Source organism: Mugil cephalus, chromosome 8 (genome assembly GCF_022458985.1).
Source record: "Mugil cephalus isolate CIBA_MC_2020 chromosome 8, CIBA_Mcephalus_1.1, whole genome shotgun sequence".
NCBI lineage: Eukaryota > Metazoa > Chordata > Actinopteri > Mugiliformes > Mugilidae > Mugil > Mugil cephalus.
In genome coordinates this window covers 21,780,551-21,803,053 of record NC_061777.1, presented here as the reverse complement: position 1 = coordinate 21,803,053, position 22,503 = coordinate 21,780,551, and the positions used below count along the sequence as shown (strand labels likewise).

The window sequence follows — 22,503 nt, the reverse complement described above, 5'->3', positions numbered from 1 at the left end:
TCGGGTGCCATCGTCGGCTCATCGGCGTACGTGAATTATTTATCTGATACCATCTTACTTTGACCCAAGGAATGTGTATTGATGAAAGCAGACAGGCAGCACACACTGTATCTGTGTGCATGCATATCTTTTACTTTCTCCCCACTGCTTTTCATTAAGGGATAACTGAGTCCCTCGAGGATCTCTCTAGAGTGTAGAAGAATGATTCCTCTTCATCATTTGGCACCCATTTCAGCAAAGGCTGCCAGGGGAAGCAGTGAGTAGGGCTAAGCGTACATTTCAATGAGACAGGTGGGACTGAATTATAAACAGAGACTTGTGTCTATTTTCTACATGTATTATACATCAGAGAAGTCACACTGGATTTTTTTCTCAACACTCTGTTGATCACCCTGAGAGGCATAATTTGGATGTTGGAGCTTTCTCTGTTTTCTCAGACTACAACATTCCCTGGAGTTAATTCCAACAATAACAAGGCTAGACTTACAATTTGTAATTTTTCCAACAGAGCTTCTCCTCTTGTGCCTGTTTTTGGAAAGGAGTATTGTTCCCACAAGAGGCCTGTGATGTGAAAATCTGCATAAAATATGAAACCTTAAGAGTTGGTTTCCATTGAACTGGCAGTGATTTCCATGAAAAGAACCGGGTGGCTGTTCCAGCTGATTGCGCTGGGTGCAGGGTGACAGCAGGTCTACACGATAAAGTGCATGAGGAGGTGCAAGGAAAAGGAGGTGGAAATGATGAACAAACAGGGAATAGAAAGGATGCTACAATCCAACCCAAAAGGTTCAGTTAGACTCTTTTGTTTGTGCTTTAATTTTTCAGACCTACCATGCATGCATTTAGACCCAGGAGTCAACAGGCTGGGGCTTAACATCACAAGCGTCCACCAGACTGACCGCAGGCCTGTTACTCCTGATATAGTGTTTCCTATTTGTGTCATTCTGTAGCCACAGGAGGACGGGTTAAAAAAACACACAGAGTAAAACAAACAAACAAAAAAAAAGAGGTCAATACATTTCACTTATACACTCCCATTCACATACACAACATGCATCCAGGATCAAAGAAGCCAGTGTTAGTTCCCTGCCTTAAGGAAAGCTTGGAAAGAAGTCAAAGTGATTACAAAACAGCAGACCACAACATGCAAATGAAAGAGGGAGAGAGCAGTTTCAACGGCCAAGTTGCATTCAAAGCGGGCAGAACACCTCTGGGAAGAACAGACGGCAGACTTAGAAGAGAGCTTTGGAGTAACGCTAGAAGGCCCGAACGATCTGAAGACAAACACGACAGCTCGTTGTGATTACCGCTGTTGGACGTGTCTGAGATGGTAAAAGTCTGCCCTTTTAAGATGTGACAGTTTATTTTCAGCTCTAAAGACTTCAGTGGATGAAAAATAGCTCTGAGCCAAATTGAACAGTTACAGGTGCTGCTACTTTGCTGCTAAATGAGTTGGTTACATTCCCTCAATGCCTGAGAATCTTTACACACATTAAATGCTTTATTTAGTCTTTATGCACTCAAATGTAGGTCTTACGACAGACCTATTTGTGATGGTTCACCTGATTAACAACTAATTAGTCATATACTGTACAAAGCATTCATGAGCTTTTATATGGAAGAGAAGTGCCATACCTTAAAACTACCCCCTTTGTATTTAACGGTAAATATTAATTTAAAAAAGGAAGGAAGGAAAACATTTCGATGAAATCAAAGTAGAAACAACAAGGAGAACTTAAAATATATATATTTTTTTCATGTTAACCTCTAGTGGTTAAACTTGATGAAAAGGCATGATGAAAGGCATCCTCGCGGTGTGTGGTCAGTACACCAGCATCATTATTGGGCGTGGATACAGATGTTAACACAACACATGTCTAACAAGCCAAAAGATCAGAGGTTCAGCAACCTTGAAAGTTTCCATGAGAGACAGTAGTGAAGTTTTAAATTTATGTCACGTTCCTCTTTAGACAAAACATGATCACAGTAGCGGCACCTTAAATGTAAATCAAACCATTTGGTTTCATCCTTTAGTGATGATCTGCTACATAAATGCAAAAATAGAAATAAACAAATTTGAATAAATTCGAATAAATAAATAACACAGTGCTCTTGATAATAATTAATGTGATCTGTAAGGAATAAAGTAAAAAGCTAATGTGAGCAATCTTTAGCTAGATGATTTGTGCCTTATAGAGTCAGGTCATCATGGTTCAGCCACAGTGGTAATACTGACTGAACTAAACTTACATTTAAATTAGAATTAGCATGAGCAACCACTAGCCACAGTGGATGGCGGCTACAAGAAGTTATATGCACTCACTGAACTTGTTTCTGTGTGTTCAAATTAAAATAGTTTTACTCACACTTTCATACAATTTCCTAAGTCTAACATGCTGTTGTAATCTGGAGAAAAACAACAAGAACTGAATTGTTCACTCTGCTACAGACTTAATTTCTAGCGTGACTTTGCCTCAGAGCTGCTTTCAACCTGCATGGGTAAACAGATGTGTGAAGATAAAGCTAAAGAGACATGATGTCAAAGGGACTTTAGCAGACTGTTTGTTCAGCGTAGAGTCCCACAAGGCAAATCAAATCCATCTACTGCTAAGTGGATGAAAAAGAAACACATAAAGGACATGTCAGGCGTACTCCGAGGCCTTCATCCAGCCACTGCTTTGAGGCTGGATTGCCAATCAGCTTGACAATACACAAAGTCTGGCTGCAGCGTGAAGCATCTGTATAATCAACCAGACGACCACTCGATAATGAAGTGGTCTGTTCATTGCCAAGGCAAGGGTTGACTTCTCCACGAGGAGCGCTCCTTGCCGGTTCTTTTAATCAGTCTCAGATTAATTACTTCACAGACTCCGCAAGCTTGCACTCAATTAACTGGTGGCTCGCAGATCTGAGCCTGTCCACAGCACTCAGCCGCAGTGGAACATCATGACAACTTCTAGACTCTTTAAAAAATCAATAGGATTAAGAGCCTCTAATGAGGGCCGCCCCAGAAAACAGAACGACAGAGAGGGAGAGAGAGAGAGAGAGAGAGAGAGAGAGAGAGAGAGAGAGAGAGAGAGAGAGAGAGAGACATATGGTAACATTTCAATGAGTCATCATTATTTCATGGTCCGTGCCCTGATGCCCAGTGATCAGAAGAGCTCTGTTTGTACCTTTAATGGCTCCCGTTCTGTCAGGTCCACCGAGCCGTCGCCTGTCTTATATTTGCAGTCTTTGTCCCTCTGGTCAATAGTGGAGTAACCATCTAATGAGGTCAGAGAACAATGGTCAGTTAATTCCTCTGTGTCCTTCATGAACATTAAAAGCGTGACAGATCATTTATACTGTTGCTTTAACCTGTATAAAGAGACAGATACAAAGACTGTCCTTAATGGGATCCTTTACAAGAACAAGGAAGGTCGTTGACACAGAAAAAAAAGTAGTAAAGCAGACTGCACATCCCTCTTCATTCTTTTTGTTTGTCTAACCTTTCCTGCTGCTCATGTTTCTGCCCTCAGTGTAGGCGTTAAACAAATGAGATAAAGTATTTTCGAATGGTATGTGATCCTTTCTTCAAAACCACAAAAAGTTCCACACGTATTATGGCTTTTAGCTCCGGGCTGCTATTTATCAAGCATCTCATTGTACGGGTGTCTGTCTTTGCCAAAGACTTTGGTATAATTTATTTCAATTTGGAATCTTATCAATCAAACAAAGATTTAGTTCCAAGAGTTCCAAAGATGCCGCAACCTGTTTGGAAACACCCAAAGATGGCCTTTGGGAATACCATGTCATGAGAAAAGGTACAGAAATATTTCATGGAGCTAGGACCACCAATGGTGACCACCAAAACTAACCCTCAGCTGCTGCTGTACTGGAGGGAGACTGTCATCATGACCCCAGCTTAAAACATGCTGACCTGTGTTTGGGCAATGCGATGTTTGAATCCAGGGTTTTAAAAGCAAACCTTCTGGAAGAAAGGCTATAGGAAGTCAGTCAAATTAATTTTTTAATTTTAAAAAACATCTTTCTTTCTGGCCAGTGAGAAGGTCGAGGGTTCGAGTCCAGTTTGGGCCTTTCTCCCTGTGTCTGCGTGGGTTTTCTCCAAGTACTGACGTTCTCGTTAGGCTAATTGGTGACCATAAATTGACCCTAGGTGTGAGTGTGAGAGTGAATGGTTGTTTGTCAATGTGTTAGCCATGTTATAGGCTGTTGACCTGTCGGTCTCGCCCGATGCCAGCTGGGATAGGCTCCAGCAACCACCGCGACCCTAGTGAGGATAAGCAGTAGAAGATGAGATGAGATCTTTCAGGTGGATTTTGTTCAGGTGTAGGTAGGCAATAAAACTGATGGTTTAGGAAAAGAGTCCTTGGCTGACTGGCGGCTACACAAGAACAGCATGAACAGACCCAGTAAGTCCAATAAAGTGTGCATGGAAGATCAGGTGCTAATACAGGCATTTTAAAACACTAAAACTGAATAAGGAAGCCTAGGATATACCCGCTACCAACATCATGGGTTGATACGCTGCTGAAGAATCCCTCTACATGTTAAAAATCACGTATAAAGTTTCATAAACAACTCTCAAGTTCTACTTTGTGTCCTTCAGTCATAGTCTTTGAGTCTTTGAGCTTGATAATTACAAGCCCAGGTGCCTGGATGAGAACCAGCATTGTGTACCCCAAGATCTTGACTTTGGATAAGAGGAAAGCAAAAACAAAACTTCCCCCAAAGATCATAAATGACCACAGAAAAAAGAGTCAAAGAGGCAATTCTAAATTTTTATCAAGAGAATTAATATTTGCTCTAAGGGAAGCACAGCAGAAGGAACATGTCCAAGGATATATTTATTGTACATTCATTGTGCAGTAGGAGAACCACCCACAGGTTTTGGTGTTAAGCTCCAAACGAAGGCCCAGCTTTATACAAACATCTTATCAAAAGAGGGGCTTTGCATATAGCACCATGACGCTCAGTCCAGAGCCATGACGGTGACATCGGTGTCTTCAGAGGTTTTAATTTTCAAAAAAAAACAAAAAACTGTAGAAGAGATGTCAAATCAAAGAAGCCACTATTGGACACTGGAGAGACATTATAGGAGAGCTAGTTCTTCTCTGGCTATGGACTATCATGCAGTCTGGCTCTTACCTGGACCCAGTTCATCCATAGGTATCATATCACCACTGCCACATTTCCTGGTGCCTGAAAAGCATTCATATGCCATTTGTACAAAAAAAAAGGCACACACACAAACTGGAGTCATTGAGCCAAAACGCTGCTGTTTCCAAGGGAAATGGTTGTCAGCCAGTGATTGAATAACGCAAAACTGAGAGTGGGCAGACATGAGCAACGATTCGGGTGCATGTATGGACGCAAAAAAAAAAAATTAAAAAAAAAAAAAGCCCAAAAATTCAGGACAGTCAACTGCAGGTGCGCTATTGGCTCCTCTGTAAAAGAGATGTTTGTTATTGGGCCAATGTGATTCACAAGTCTCCATCCCTCCCCCGTACATACTACTGCTGTTAAAGAGAAAAAGCACTCACACCATCAGTGTCAGACTCTCAGTCTGAAATGCCATTCTCCATTTCTTTAATTCGCAACTTCTTGAAGGTTGCCTGCGAAACAGCAGCAGTATGGCCTCCAGCTTTATTTTAGTCTTTTACTAAACCTGTGAATGGCATTACTGCAACATTTAACAAACCACAGCTTCACCACGCAGGGAATGAGAGTAGTAATGTGTCAAGCAGAGTGCTTCAATATAGCCAAAAGAAAAAGAAAAAGAGCAACAGCATACATGTCCTCAGCAAGTGGACACACACAGAGTCAACATTTGTTAGTGCTTTGTATAAACCCGTTTTGAGGACTGCTGGATAAGGTCAGGGCACTTTTATATAGCTTACTTAATAGAATGTGCTAATTTATATTAGCAGGGGTTCTTAGGGACGAGAACAAATTCTTATTCTAATCAACTCTATGACATAAACAATTAATTAAGTTTTGTGTGTGTGGTGTTAGCTCAGTCATTGTTGTTTACCATCACTAGGCACACGCTCAACTCTGATGGGAAATTACTCGGTTAGAAACTAATGTGCATCCATCCCCTGCTGAATATAGCCTCTTAAATACGCACTACTTAATTCATTTTGGGTAACATTTGCTTCCTTTTGTTGGATTGTTGGATAGTCAGTAGGAACCAATGAATTTAATGATGGCACTGCATTTAAAAATGCACATCTTTAGTATATACCAAGCTATACCAAGTTATACATCAGTTTTGTTGAATAGACTATTGTATCCTGCCTTATTTAGTCCTCTAAACAGGCAGCACACACAAACCCACTGACTGACCTTGGTTCTTCTCCATCAGGGGCAGAGTGGTGTCGTCATAACCTGGCTTGCCGTTCTTGGTTGCCTTAGGGGTGACTGTCACAGTGGGCTGAGAAAGAGAAGAGACGAGGAAAGTGGCAGAATAGTTTAGTTATTTGTTTTAGTCATTTCAGATTTATCAGAGATTATTGTCTCAAAGTGATTAATGCCATTAGTACTTTTTTCATTCATAGTTCAGCCCTTCACTGATGGAAAAGTGGTTCTTCTCTTTCTTAGTTGTCTCAGTATTACAATACTTTACAATACTTTGGATTACTGTGTGACGTGAGAGATAACAGTGTTGTACCTGGAAGTGGCTCTTGTTCCAGCCGTCCTTGGTCAAAGCGTTCCTCAGCTCCTTATAGCTCCAAACTGTCTGCAGGACGTGGGACGCTGCCTTTGTCTCACGTGCCGATTGGCTGTGGGGCCCACACAAAGGAGGAAATGGATGGAAAAATGACTGGGGCAATTTAAGTCAGAGACCCCATCTAAGCCCGCCACAGTGGCGGCCAGGGCGTGTTAACAAAGCGCCGCTGCAATCAATCTCCTTATTCAGAGACGCTGAGTCCCCTGAGCACCGTCGAGGTCTCGTTTTTAATTCACAGCCATATGAGTGTACATTGCTTTTCATTAGCTGCCTCTGAGACACCAGTATTAATTACATGTGAGTGGGTAAGGGGGTGGTAGGTTCACTTCAAAGAAAGTGAATCTCACAAGGTTGAGAGGGAACGCAGCTATTTGGTCTGTAAATAGACAGTGTGTATTCACGCTGGCTTGAGTGACTCTTCACAGGAATAATACTGCACAAGGATGGGCCTCTGAAAGTGCCCTTGATTCTACATTAGAAGTGAGGTGTGGAGCTGACACTAAATTTTAAGATGGTTAACAAGGCGGTGACAGATGACACCTCTTGAAAAATGAAAATATCAAGCTGAATATCTGTTTATTCTCAATTGCAGGTTGCTGAGCAGAACTTAGAGGAAGGACACTCAGCAGCTTCATGGGCAACCCCCTACAACAATGCCTCCAGCTCTAAAAGGCTGGTAATTAATACGTGGTGGGTAGCGGTGTCTGTAGGCTCAGGCTTGCATTAGTATAGTATTGTGGGGAGCCAAGCTTGGGCCATTAGAGACACATTACATTATCCCCCATGAATACTAATAGAAAGGCTCATGATGCAAATTGCAGTAAGGTCATGGTATAATTATTACACATATAATGTCTCAATGATACGCCGACACTTCTTACACGCTTTACATAAATATGAACATACATGGTTTGATTTAAAGGGCTGTAAAGTGACATTCAGCAACATTTAGCATTTGTTGCACCGCATACATATATTTTTACCTCGTTCTGTTGATGGCGACCAGCTTCTCAATGGCCTGGGCCTGGATGAGGGAGCGGGCGTTTTCAGAGCTGTCGGTGACGATCTCGTGGATGGTGTTGAGGATGGCGACCACGGTGTCCTCCTCCAGGTTCTTGGCTGGCCGTTGCTGACCGCTGGGCAGGTTGCTCACCAAGTCCCGCATGGCATAACTTCCTGCGAGTGTAAGGAAATTCATAAAGGTTAATCAGGTGACACTGCTAAGATGACGAACACATTTTAAATTCAATGTAATCAAAATGAATATACGATAAAACAGGGATGCAATGATGCCAGTATATTACCGGGTATCAATATTGACATGAGTTCAAATGCTATACTTATGAGCTCAACCACACTGCATACTATGCTACTGTAACCTAAGGCTAACCACTTATTAGCAGCACTGGTTTGGCTCAGAGAAGAGCTGCTACTGATGGAAACTGGACGTAGAAGGACATTTTAAAAATCCTATCATAGCCTCAATAAGGTCAGTTAAAGTGTACTCAGGCAGTAACTGGTAGCAAGTGTATGCAGTGTAACTGCAGAACTTTATTGGTATTATTAAGTCATATTTGTACACAGTGCCAGTACCAAGTCTGTGTTGGTGCATCCCTATTAATAATTAAATGCCTTAATAAGTAACGTAGAGCTTCTGAGTTTTAAAATAACAGAACTCCCGTTTTTAGGCCTAGACAGTGATTTTATTAAGTAGGATAAATTAATTAAAAAATATATAATATTGTTTGACTGGTATGGCATCAACTCATATCACACTTAGTGTCAACATGCATGACAGCTGTGTAAGAATCTGTGAAATACTCAGGTTCATGTTTTTCCGTGTCATCATGTGTGACATTGCTAACTATTCTGTTTCTGATATGATTCCAGCGGAAGACACGGGGAACTAAATGTTGAATCCTTAGATATAAAAATGAAAACACAAAAACTCAGCATTCAGAGTTTAGTCAAATCAGCTGAGTGTCTTTCAGAGTTCTGTATCAAGGGAATATTGTGCTAAAGTGTTCATAGTCTGTTGAATTGGATTTGACAGATTCAGTCTGTTAAGCCATTAGCTTTGGTTGTACTTTGTAGTGCCTACACAGAGAACGGCACATTTCTTTCAGTAACATTACATCAGCAAAGGGATCTCTTTAAGGCCAGTGTTGACAGAGGGAATAATTACAGGCTGATTTGAGTATTCCGTTTAAGATAAGACTTGAAAACATGCCAAGCACATCTTAAAGAAGCTAAGATCTGATCATTGACTTTAGTGAGAATTTCAGCAGTTACAGCAGTGGCTATGTGGAACGACGACAACATCCACTACGTCTTTGCAATTTTGAAATCTTATATCGTACCAATCAGATCCTTGTTGCGGCGGTCGATGGACAGGTTCCGCAGGGCGATGGCAACAGCTCGGACCACCTTGTCAGAGTCGGAGCGCAGCAGCTCCACCAGGATGGGAAGACCTTTCTCCTTACGCACCGTGGCTCGGATGTAGTTGGACCACTGGAGGGAAGGAAGAGGAAATGTTGTGACTGCCTTTTTTATCATTTCAACTCTACTGTAGTGCCTTTAGTGTCCTGTTTGACATTCATGCAGTCCTCCAGATTCCCACCAGGGAGCTGCCCGGCATGACCGCACTTCTCTTCCTTTGACTGCTGGGAAAGTACCACTGGAGGAGTGCAGGCCACATCTGTGACACCAGCCAAGGGAAGAGAGGGCCGAAAGGACACACACACACAACCCATATTTTCCCGAGCACACTAAATCACTGACTCAGTAACTACAAGAAAATACATCACTTCTCCTTACGCTTGACTAAGACATTACACAGTGGGGCTCTGAATGAACATGTGAAATAATTATTCTTAATTTAAACATCAGTAGATTTGACTTTGCGTTTTTTTGTAACATGAAACATTAAGTGTGACATAAAAGGGTTTCTCCTCCTCATGCCGATGCCCCAAGAGATGTAATTAAGCGGAGGACAGACACAGAGTATCCACCAGGTGGCAGCAATGAGCCTCGGAAAACATGTCAATCCTATGGTACCTGGCTGAAGCAAAGACTGAGCTGGATAAAAAGTAGAGGCTCCGATACCCTCTCAGGGAGCAGGACATGCTTTGTGCATCTACCAGATGTGACAGTCTGATGTGTTAGCCTCTCTGCAGGTTCCTGAGCCTGGCCATGCATTCTGATCAGCTTCAAAGGAAGAATGATTTCACATCAGAACGCTCACCTTAGCTGGAAATCACTACCATTGAATTATTCAGAACGCTAAATGTGAGACTCAGAGATGGATGTGAACTTATGTGAACCCCCCCCCGGAAGAAAAATCAAAAGAAATCATATGTTTTTTCCACCTGAGTTAGACGGCGTTGTTGCTGCTGCAAAAAGCGGAGGACTGTAGAACGTATTTCCAGTCTGTCACATGGGTGTTAGGTGAAATGCTTTTGTGATAATGCCGCCCTGGGCTGAATGCAGCCAGGCTGCTGGAAAACATAAGTGACCGGTCTTGCTCGAGGTGCTGCTCAGGAACTGGCACCTGACAACTAGCCTTCCGTGTTGACAATTCACAGCTGCCTGCAAGCCAGACAGCCTCTCAGCAGCTCCACTGACGATCTAATTAGAATTAATGTCCAACCTGGCTGTAGAGGTTCTCATCTATCACCAGAGGCAAACATAGACCAGAGATGAGAGTGTGCCGTACATCAGTTATATAACCCTTATATATCACGTACGTCCACCTGGATGAAGGTATTATAAATACGCTAGTTTCCCTGTGTCACCCTGTCTTCTCATGGATGTAGAATGGATTTCCATAATATAGCTGGATTTAATTACTACTTATTGTCAAATTTCTCTTTATAAAACCTAAATCCCTCAGCTTTGACTGTGCAATGGTCCTCCTTTGATCTGCCAATCAATTTTTAAAAAGAGTTTACCTGTTTGAGCTACACTGCTGCCTTTTAAGTGATATGTACAATGAGAACATAGTGTCTTTGTGTTGTACCCTCTCAAACCCTCACACTCACAGTCCACTGTCCAGCGCTGAGGTTTTGCAGAGCCCCGGCAGCTGCCTCCAGGGTGTTGTAGTTCTGGCTCTCCGTCAGCAGAGATAGGTAAAGCCTCACTACCTCAGGCTGATACAGCAGCTCAAAGCCTGCAGGGAAATACAAGGAAACAAACAGGTTGGCCAGAATCCTGGGAAGACATTCAGGCCAGTAAAGTTGTGTAAAGGTGACGGCAATATAGTGCAAGGGTCTATCTTGGTCCAAAGTGAGTGTCGTTTGTCACAGCACAACATTAAAAAAGCTTGGGTTTGCCATAATGTACAAGAACGATTTGTGATTTTGCAAATTTAAAAAACTATACACTGGTATGTACAGTGGTAGAAAATATGATTAAAACATTTGGCTTCAGAAAAGGCCTCTCATCCCCTGCAAAGAAATGCTGGCATAGTGCTGAGTAAATTTCCACCAAGTAATACAAAAGTAAAAACTTCAGCATTATAAACGCGAACACAACATTATTGATTCGACGGTCGTGACCAAACCCCGAGTATCTGAGAGGGAGGTTTATCTCACGAGCACACGAGACATTCCGCCGCAGTCGATCATTAGGTCTCCCTCTGATGGAAACGTAATTACATTATCAGGTATTAGTCAGCACAGGTGCAGGCAGAGACAGAGGCATCCAATCACATCAAATCAAACTCATTTATCCACAAGAGCTTTACTAGAGGCCGACAAGCTACAGAGCAGTTCAGCTGAAAGGTGGGGGTTCCAGAGGCTGGATAGTTCGTCTATCAAGGTCGTTTCGTTTCCCCCTCTTGAGGGAGTCGTACATTTTTTATGGTGGGATACATCACACTGAAGGAAGGGGATCCAAAAACTTCTTACTTATTTTCTTATTCTTTTTTTTTTTTTTTTTTTAATTCACAGCTGCATTCCTTTTAAGGTTTACTTTAAATGATTTGTAGGAAACAGTCGCGTGAGATGTGTCAAAAAAAACACTCGGCTTCAAAACTGGTTCTTACATTTACTGCTGGCAGGTGTGGAAAGTAGATGCCGACAGAGTATGGTTTTCAATCACAGCCAGAAGTAAGGGAGTAGTGTTTCAGCAGGGGGCACAATCAGCTATCACACACCAAGGCTTTACCACATACTTAGTCGATGCTTTGACACTGGTGGCTAAATCATATCGTACAGAAATGCAGCTTCGTCCTCATCCTGTACAAGAGCACACAAGTAATGTCAAATCCCTTTTCTATCCCTCATGGCTCAAATGAAAGAAAATATAACCCAATGTTTCTTGCCCTGTCTTCTGAGGACGGCATTTCCAAGGTTGTACTTGAAACCCCTGCATTATGTGGGTAGGGATATAGTAACCCTATATGACTGATGCACATTGGTACACAAGGCCTCCACTACATTTATTCTGCAAAGTAAAAAAAAGAGAATCTTTTCGTGATGTGAGTACGACTTGTGTACAAGTATACCGCTATGAATCAAAAGCCATATGAGGTCATGTTAGAGTAACATCTTTTTTCTTGACTCATTGACTTTTTCAGTTGAAGAAAACCGTGGAAGGGTGTCACGTTGGTGCTTCAGGAACACATAAACTGATTTGTGCCTCTAAATCCGCATCTCACACCCGTAATTTGCAGAAAGCCGAAGCCTGGTCGCACTCTCAGGTTGCCACACAAGCAACACAGTTGTTACACTGAGAAAGCTGGGTTTTTCCCTTGTGGCATTTCCCCTGGAGATCATACTGTAACTCCAGCATGTGTGTGAGAGGAAATTCCAGATTGGGAGCCTGTTACTGGAGGTGGTGCTTGAGAGAACTCAACAAAGAAGCAGTGGAATCAGAAGTCGTCAGCCCCGGTATGAACCATGTGCTAAAACATGAATCATATGAATAGGTCTTCTCAAGTGCTACGTGAGACTGGAGCGCCCGCAAACCAGACACTCAGCAACATTCTGCATGCGCCTCATATTTCTGGGCCTACTGGGTGCACCGTCAGCAAACTGGAGACCAGGCCCTCCTGTTGACAGACATTTCATCTCCAAGGCAGATTGCCTATGCAAAAAATGTCAGCCATCTTGAACCTTTCATCTGTTTTGTAATGTCATCTGCAAAACCACATTTCTCCCATCTTCTAATTCCTGGGGTTTTGCTTTGGCAAACGATTGTGGTGACTTGACTCAGCACAACAAAAGAAGATGAGCATGAAGGGAAATTTACTGGGCCTTCAAACTAATTGCTTTATCCTAAGTGGAATTTCCTCACCGTGAAGCTAGAAAGTATGTCTGGCAGAGATTTTTCTCGGTGTCTCTAGCAGTGGCTTAATGCCAACACCAAGTCCCGTAGGTCCTCCCTAATTAGCACTGGCCAGGTCGAGTTCTGTTGGCAGCTATGTACAGTAGTGTTGCTGTTGTCTTCGCTTGTCTTCTGATAGCCTTTTGGGATGCTAGTCAGTTTGTTAGGCAAAATTTCAATTCAGGCAGGGAGATGAGTCGTCAGCGTGACGTGACCTAGGCTTTGCCCAGGGCAACCCACAGCCTTATACTGTGTGACAGGCTGAAAACATGATGAGATTAGTTGGATATGATGTATCCTATGGAGTATGGCGTAAGAAATGACCTATTCAGTTTCCCCCACTTTTTAGCGACATTGCTTACAGCCACAGGCAGTATACCCTCTATGGTGCGGTCTCAATGGCCAGTCCAGTGAGTATTCAAGTCTTATACCAAAGCATACATGCAAGGCCAAAATGAAAGACTGCACGATTACTGGTTGCTATAATCAATAATTTCATATTAACTGTGTACGCAGGGATCAGAAAAAGGCTACCAGAAAAAACTACTGGCTGCACTTAATTTTCAATGGAGGCAGCAATGTGACGGCACAAACTGGTGCCTGACCCTTGTCGCTGCATGATGACTGTGACACGCAACAAATCAAAGCAATTTTTTTCAGAGCTGCAATGACTCTGCGAAGCGAATCATGTGTGAGTTTTATTATTTCATCCCCACTTTCTGTCTAAAAAATAAAGTAAGAAATATATGTCTACCTCTACCCAGTCCTTAATTAACCAGTCCTTAATTTTAGACCTTATTTAAACTTACCACATGTTTCAACAAAACATTAACAAAAAGAATGCAGATTGTAAGAGAGTGGTGGCTGCTGCTGCGGGATCACCAGGTATGTAACGTTAATTTTTTAATGCGTGACGACTTCAGTGGTGACAAAGCAGCCGGCCACTTTTCAGTTTTGTTTTTGTGGTTCGCTCTCGTCCATTAAATATTTGTCAGGTTTTTTTTTTCTTACATTAAGGCTCTGATAAATATGTGTATGCCCAGCACAAAATAACAGACATAGTTAGCTGGTGATGAATGTGTCCACGTTAGAATAAAGTTACTGAAGATTTAAATATAGACAGTAAAAGGACTCTTGATGGATACAGACCGATCTCTATGCAATTGCTCAATTTACATCATTACATGCTTTTTCCTATCATTATTACATGATATCAATTAGCTCAAGGGGCCAATTTTGGAATAATCTCTGTAAGCCAGTATTAATTTCCCAAGTAATGAGTGCCTATGGACGACAAATAAAACGGCAGAAAGTACAAGATTTGTGCCACAAATATGTCCAAAGTATTCTAGTGAATCTATTTAATCTATGTGCAGTAATTGGCAAATAGCCCTCTAAAGCCACCTAACACACACACACACTATATATATATGTGTATATATATATATATATATGTATACAATACAAAAATAGACGAATGAATACATCAAAGTGTTAACTAGTGCCAGATCCCAGTGAGCCCATTCCAGCGTCTCTATTTCCACAGCATGTGTGTTGGCGTGGCAAACATCACACACAACTGTGGCCTCTTTACCCAGGCTCGTGCTGAGCTCCAACACAAAGCCACAACGCGCAAGCGCACGCAGACGACTGGCTTCGCCACACACAAGTACAAACGGGCACGGCCGCTAACACATGCAGGAAACGCTCCAGAGATCTGAGCTCATCCCTAAATGAGGTGAGAGGGGAGGAGCAGCAGGTTATTTTTCAAAGCAGGAGAGGATGGTGACAACTCCTGCAATTGAGGCAAAGCTCAATTAGTGCCCAGGCACTGTGGAGAGGGGGCTTCGCGGCGCTGCGGTGCATGAAAACTAGGTTAGAAACAAAGTTAAGTTGAAGTGATGGAGAGATGCTCGGTGCAGAGCTGCAGCTTAATTTGGTTCAAGTGGCCTCACTATTGGCTACAATTAAAGCCAAGGTGTAGTGGTGTGACAGGCTGGTAAATGATAATGGATGAAATAATGGGTGAGGACGAGACACACACACACACATTCATGTACGTGAACACAATGAAGACCCTCCTCTCAGAGTCAGGCAATCAGGCAAACACCTCACTGACTCACTTCTCCACAGCAATCTGCCTCGCTCTCCAAGAGTTGTCTGAATTCGGGCAGAACTGGATACACACCTCTGCAAACACCTCAGTGCACACACAAGCCCACGAACGCACCAGGCATGTCAAAAAGTGATGCTCATCTATATAGCCTGCCTACACGGTGTACAGGGTCTCTTCCTGAATCTACACAAGCACTCCATTTATTTACTGCCCCATTTCCACCACACTTAGAGCGCATAGCACTTCCACCGAAACCTGGGGACGTAGTGGTGTATCACGTTCTGCAACTCACAGGGGAGTTTTACACCGCCGTGAAAAAACGTGGAGATAGATAGGGGAAGACAAAGAGAGTAGCGGACAGAAAAATGAAAAACAGTAGAAAATAAAAAATTCCCCCCTATATATCATACTCAGTGAATTTCTCGTAACAGTCCGACAGGAGAAGGCATTGTCTCCTGTTACTCTCATTGCTAAGTTTCTACAGGTGAGTGTCAGAGAGAGACATGGCCGACAGAGTGAGAAAAAGAGGAGAAATGCTCACAGAGCAATGCTGGCCACAGGGTCACATTCTCCCTCTGTAAAAGGCCACATAAATAAATGAGACCATTCCAGTGGGGATGCCTCGAGTAAGCCAGTCTCCGGTCTCATTGCACATCTGAAACTCATGCACATTTAACCTCACCAGCCTCCTTTTTATGTAAGCGCGCCTTTACGCAAGAGCACCCGGGCACATGGGAGAGTGCTACAGCCTTAATGGAGACCTTCTTGGGGCAGAGCCACCTCACGGTGATGGCTAAAACAACACACCATTAAAAGCAGTATGCTGCAGATAATAATGGTTGTGACTCTCCTGGGTTCATTAAAAACGAAAAGGTGAGTGGTGGAGCAGCACACAAACAAAACAAGTGAACTGGTGAATGTTAAGAAAAGCAGTTCTGCTGTATAGTCAATGCAAATAATGTTTTTTTTTTTTTTTTTTTTTTTTTTTTTTAATATTGATCCTGTTGTGTGCTCTGCTTGGAGAAGCATTGGATGGATGGAGTCTACAGTCATTGTCAGTTTTGCAATACATGATGCATAATTAGATTTTCACAAGCCTTAAAATATGCAATTTATTTGTATTTACAGACCACATATGGAGAAGCCTAAGAGACCTACTGTATGTTTCTAATGTGCATATAACATACAGTTGGAAGGACATACATCATTCTGATAAAGGGTTTATTTGTCACATTGTCAAAAGAAATCACCATAAATTACACATGGCCTTTTTTATTTTGACTGCAGAGTTAGGTTTCTTTTGTTTGTGTCTAGCAACGTAAGGACAAAGGCTTTTACTAAATGTTTCAGTAGAGAAATGAAGCATTAGTATTACTAGATGGGGTGGATGTAATGAAATCTGAGTGTCAGCTAGGAAATTAGAAATCTGAATTCCATTTTTATGCTAGTGATGCATCTTAATGTGAATGTAATTAGGCCCTGGTATGAGATGAATGTTAATGCTAGGTACAAATCACACAAAAGTACACTTTATCGACTATCAAATTCTCTCCCCGCTGCTGACTCTGGTGTAATTTCAGTTTGGGGCTCCCTTTACATAGGTTAAACTGAAAGCAAACACACTTCAACAAATACCACTTAGAGCATGTCTAATTCTGCTCATTTAAAACATGCAAGTGTGCCGGAGGGTGCACATGTGATGGAGGATCGCATTCCCTCTGTATCCGCAGCCCCCTCGACAGACCTGGAGCCAAGAGGAGTCAAAACAGAGTGCACCGCCAGTCTGCAAAGGTCGTTCACCCCCCAGTCACCCCTTTAGACTGACAGGGTCCAAAAAGCCAAAGCTTCCTTTTCTCTTCTCGGACCCAGTGGGCCGCTGCTGCAGATTGGCATCTCTATGGGCAGCCACAGGGCAGCACACATTAGCATACCCACATGGTGGCTGCCCTTAGTTTGTTGGATGGTGATAAAGAGAGGCAGACGGTGGCAATTGGCCTGTCTCTGAAACAGCTACCCATCAGTTTTGGGCCACAAAGATGCCACGGCATGATGGGGTGGTTGAAGAAAGGGGAGGGAGATTTGGGCAAGGAGACAGAGTAGACCAAAAGGGAAAGATATTGCTAAGGACACGAGACAAATGTGCAGCACAGTTCCCTTTGTCACTCTCTCCCTCCATCTTTGCCATGTCACTGTGGGGGTCCTGCTCCAGCGCTACCAAATGTCTGGTCCATGAAAGCTTGTTTCCTAACATTTAGCACAATAGGGCCCTCTGCAGCAATCTGCTTCTGAAATGACAAGGGAATACTTCCTCTTTCCTGTGTTGATAGGCCAGCAATGTCCTGCTGTGGGCTTTTTGTCCAGAGAGGACACATCAACACCGATGGCAAAACCCCACTGACACATAAATGTCCAAAAAATCCAAAGGCTCTTATTAAAAATGCTCCCTTTGCTAGCTACAACCCCTGAACTTTGGACAAAAACACAAAGCCACTAGGTTTCTCAATCTTGAGCCATAGCTGTATTAGGTTTTCTGTGGCCGACTCAAGAATGTGCCTCACAGCTATCTGGCCCCTCGATGGATCAGCAGCGGTAATACTATGGTTGCTTGTTTCCAGCGTCCCTCCTGCTAATATATTAGTGTTTGAGAGCCTGAGGTGGACATTTTAGTTTATATTAGAACCTCTGTCAAATGGAGATGTTATTTACCTTTGGATGAAAAACATACTGACAACGCGTGTCATTTTTTCGAGTGGTGTGGACTAAGAGAGTCTTTCATAACAAATTGCTACTGAATGAATGGCTTTCCAATGTAATATTGTCTAATGTTTCGGCCCAACTCTCAGGAAACTCTTTGTGTATTCAAATGCTGCTACTGTTGACACAGGCAGAAGCCACCTGTCGTACGCCTTTATGTGGAAATAATACACTGTATTTATTCCTGTGCTCAAAATCCTGAATTACCCCACTCAAAGCTGTAACCGGCCATTTCAGGGAATGCAAGGAAAGACTACAACACTCACAGGAGCGCAATAACATTGTACCTCATTAAAAGTGTATCTTAGAGGTATGTGTTTTGACGACTAGCATCATACTGTTTTCCACAGAATCCTTGCTCCGCTGTCTTCACTTTAAAGGTATTTATTGAGTTTCTATCTTAACTATGACATGGATAAAACTCATAGCAAGTCAGTTCCAGTAATGATCCAGTTCAAGGTTTAAATGAGTTGATGGCTGATTGTGAGTAACACATAATTTGATGTTAATTTTATAGCCAAAGGGACTAAGCTTAGAGTTCAAACCAGTAGAGTGGACTAAGACTGAATTAACGTTTAGAGACCAGATAGTACAACAGCATACTGGTTATGTAGAGTATGTGTTCGACTGAACTTCTAAATGAACAGTGTAGTGTACTGAACAGTAACAGTGTGCCTTAGCTACACCCCCCTTACTGGCAGCTGCCATCTTGATGTATCTGATGATGTGAACTTTATGACATGGGTCTCTCTCCTACTCATGCTTTCCATCCCATTATACTTGAAATCAGCTTTAAAGTCCACTGTACACTGGTCAACAGGTTTTTACACACACCAATGCACAGTAGCTGGTGGAGAATATGACAGGCTACCACTTATACGCTGCAAATACATTTCCAGCACATACTATCATGCCGGCCCCAAATGGGAGAAGAGATGGGAAAAGGGGAGTCTTCTGATGTGCTGAGCATTCATTTTCTGTGCCTCCTTCTCTTCCTCCCGCATCCCTCTCCATCACAAATGCAAAATGCAGCACACATGCCAAAATTGCTCTATCTAGTGATGTAGCCAAAATGTAGAAATGAAAGAGTACACAATGGTAGTACTAGGGTTGCTATGGAAACACCCCTGCCATTGCCACTTACATATCTGCTCATTCAAGAGACAGATGAGCAAGAGGGAGCAAAACAAGGAAAAAGGAAAGCACCGCTTTTCACCCTGCACGTAATATAACACAAACTTTGTCATTTGGGAGAACATCTTCATTCAGAAGTAATATGCTGAAGGCCCAAACTGGAACGCTAAACTGGCAACCCCAGAGGTTTTTTTATGGAGATCTGTGTCCTTACATACAATTCCCATATAAGCAAGTAGCCAAAATGCAAATAAGAGCGATCCAATTAGAGTCTGAGCCCTGTTCGGGCCCGGTGTAAGTTTATGTTTAGCAGCAACGAATCTGTCAAGACTTTCAAGTGTTTCAGAGTGGAGAGTGATTTAGTGTGCGTGCCTGTGTGCATTTCTTTGAGTGGAGTGTGTCTCAGCATCACCTTGAGTGCCTGCTCTCCTTACCCAGGCAAGTCACGTCCTCCCCCAGACACAAATGAAACTAAAATCGCAGGCAACAGCAAGAGGTTGCCAGAGAGGGAGAGAGATAGAAGAAATAGGTGGAGATACGCAGAGATAGACATAAAGAGAGGGAGAGAGAGAGGGAGAGAGAGAGAAGGAGGGAGGTCCCACAGGGAAAAGCTGTGGGGGGTATCATATTTCCCATTTGCCAGTTTTGGTCGATCACCTGAGCCTGAAACTCAGAAATACAAGCTTAAGTCGTCAGGGATGGATGTTGCGCCTTCCACACAAATTCCACCTTACAGTCAATACCCAACATGCTGCACTTCTCCACGTCTGACAGGGATTTTCACCTGGAAAATTGTGCATCGACAGAAGTGAGAGGAAGAGGAAGAGGGGGTGAGCGCGGCGAATGAAAAATGGAGAGCTAATGGGGAGAGAGATAGGTACAGACGGGTAGGAAAGGGAGAAAAGGGCTAAGAAAAAGGGCAAAGTGGGGGAATGGAGAGTAAGAAAACAAGAAAGAGAAAGGAGGCTGCCAGGGAAGAGGGAGGGAAGGATTAATACAGTGGGCGAGGAAAGAAAAAAGGGTGCAAGGAGTAGAGGAGTAAAGGTTGGATAGAGAGAAAGCAGAAATCGTGACTGAGTGGGTTTGAGCTATGAATGTTGCATGGTGCATGGGGACAGCTGTTGGGTTAATAGCCCACAGAGATGAGACGGTGAACGGCTACGATTTACCACAAGAAAACCGATGCACTACAGCTAAACAATGTAGTGTGCGGCTGGGGTGGGGGTTTGGGTGTCCAGCCTTTGGGAATAAGCCGAGATAATGCTGTGTGTGTGTGTGTGTGTGTGTGTGTGTGTGTGTGTGTGTGTGTGTGTGTGTGTGTGTGTGTGTGTGTGCGTGCGTGTGCGTGTGTGTGTCGGACTGGAACGACGACTGAAGACAGAGGTTGGAGACTGAAGCAGATGTAAAGTGTGTGTGTCTGCAGCTCGGTTGATGGAAAGGAATATTGCTTTACCACACAGACTCAGACTACAGCTGCACTAATGTCATTGTTACTATAAAGCTGCTGATACCGGTAGTCAACTGTTGGTGTCAATAAATACAAACTGTATTTGATGAATTGGATTGGATTTACTGTGTTGGATATTCAAGTGGCGTGTACGGGGAACTAATGAAAATGACATTCTCTTTGGTGCCTATAATCTTTCCTAAAAGGAGACTGCACCATCAGCAACAAAATACATTACTGTTTATATCAGAAAATGGTTGTCACTCCTAAGCCAGGGAGCACACCATTAAATGTCTACGTTAGTATGTATTTACCTATTTCCTCCATTCCTACATCAAACTACATCAAGTTAGCTATGTTACCAAAGTACACTAGCAACCATTTCTGCACTATGAAGCAGCTTAGGAGAAAAAAAAAGAAGCTCATCTGAAATCAGCAGCCAATTTCTTAATTGCATCTCTGCCACAGTTCTCATCATAAACTGTGTGTCCTCTGAAAGAATTTAAACTTGTAGGAAGTGCACTGCATTGCTACACCAAACAGCAACAACCGTGTGCAATCTGAGGCCTTCTGCAGGATGCTTTCCACAAAAAACAGTATATTAACATTTACAAAAGCAAAAGTCAACAAAACTAAACAGGTGCTCCTTATGTCTCCGGCTGGATTCTGAATGTGGAATGTGTGATGACGGCTGTGATGGAGTTTGATGGTGGAGGGATTTCCTGTGTCTGGGTCAGTGTCAGCACCCATCTCTCACTTAAGGCTACTTTCAGCTTCCCCAGAGTGCACACACACACACACACACAGACACACACACACAGACACACAGACACACAGACACAGACACACACACACACACACTGAGGCTGTGGTCAAATTTCACAGGTAATATTTTCTCTCACTGCAACACCCTGACAAACAACACCTCCTCTAATAGCAACATAATGCCACTCTCATGGTCAAGGGCACAGTGCATTGTCCTTGTGTCTGTGTGTGTGTGAGAAGCAGAGTTTGAGTACTTGTGTGTGTACACGAGCGTGTGCGTGTGTGACTTTATTTGTGGACAGATGTATGAATTGGGGTTTGTGTGTGCCTATCAGAGCCAAATGAAAGGCAGGGAGGACGAGATGAGCTGCACCCACCGACTTAAATGAACTCACCGTCAAATCGAAATGCGTATTAAAATCCAAAACGCTGCCGATTGTGGACCAGTCAAACAGATTGGCTGTGGATGCTGAAGAACCCCCCACAAAGAGATGTTTCACATCGCACTCCTCCTACTCACTCATCTTGCTCTCTTACATAAATACAGGCTTACATCTTTCTCCTGTTTATACTTCCCTCTCTCCTACTGTTGTTAAATAATGTTAAAGCACTGGTGCCTTGGTGTTACCACTTGCTGCTTACTTGTTAGCAAGGAAAGCACAAATGTTATGTTGCTTTGGATAAAAGCATCTTTCCCATGACTATAATGCAATCTGAAGCACAATGCTGGCCTGACATAGAGCATGACTGACTGATTTTATGCTCTGAGTGAAACTTCAGTGGAGGGACAGTTTGACTGGACTCCTGCCAGGACTGAACTCTTCTCTGCTCCCTCTGACCCTCTTCTTCAATTGAAGACATCTGTCCTCCTGGCGCATTTAGGCTCTCCTGTATACAACAGTGTAGAGTAGAATGCTTAATGCTTATAACAAATATTTCACTTAGTGTTTACCAGTAATGGGACAGTGCAAAAATCAGGAGGAGGGGGGGACTTTTCTTTTCTGTAAGCCTCTGTTTTAGCTCCAGCGATGCCAGCCAGCGTGTCATTAATCTGCTTTTAATTAGATTAAGCCAGAAACAGGAAGCAGCGCTCTTGTGCCTCGATCGGGGCCAAACAAAGGCTCCAACTGGCAGCGAATTTCACCGCTCTTTCCTCCTACTTCCCCGGAGTCGCTCTTGTCTCATAATTATCACTTTGCGCCGACTGCTCCAATGACATGGTTAATC

The 22,503-nt window shown here is 43.0% G+C and overlaps 1 protein-coding gene across 13 annotated transcripts in view; it reads right to left on the bottom strand.

Annotated features, from left to right (window-relative positions):
- The window catches only part of arvcfb (ARVCF delta catenin family member b), a 190,415-nt gene that overhangs the window by 5,405 nt on the left and 162,507 nt on the right, over positions 1 to 22,503 (bottom strand). For 9 of the 13 annotated variants that reach the window (XM_047593063.1, XM_047593067.1, XM_047593065.1 and 6 more), the window contains 8 exons: positions 10,774 to 10,901; positions 9,094 to 9,244; positions 7,717 to 7,909; positions 6,674 to 6,785; positions 6,349 to 6,436; positions 5,149 to 5,202; positions 3,174 to 3,265; positions 832 to 944 (listed from right to left, as the gene is read on the bottom strand). In XM_047593063.1, the coding sequence (XP_047449019.1) occupies positions 843 to 944; positions 3,174 to 3,265; positions 5,149 to 5,202; positions 6,349 to 6,436; positions 6,674 to 6,785; positions 7,717 to 7,909; positions 9,094 to 9,244; positions 10,774 to 10,901 (920 nt within the window). In that variant the 3' untranslated portion in view covers positions 832 to 842. The remainder of the gene's footprint in view (positions 1 to 831; positions 945 to 3,173; positions 3,266 to 5,148; positions 5,203 to 6,348; positions 6,437 to 6,673; positions 6,786 to 7,716; positions 7,910 to 9,093; positions 9,245 to 10,773; positions 10,902 to 22,503) is intronic. The other 4 variants (XM_047593066.1, XM_047593075.1, XM_047593069.1 and 1 more) reach the window with 3 other exon arrangements.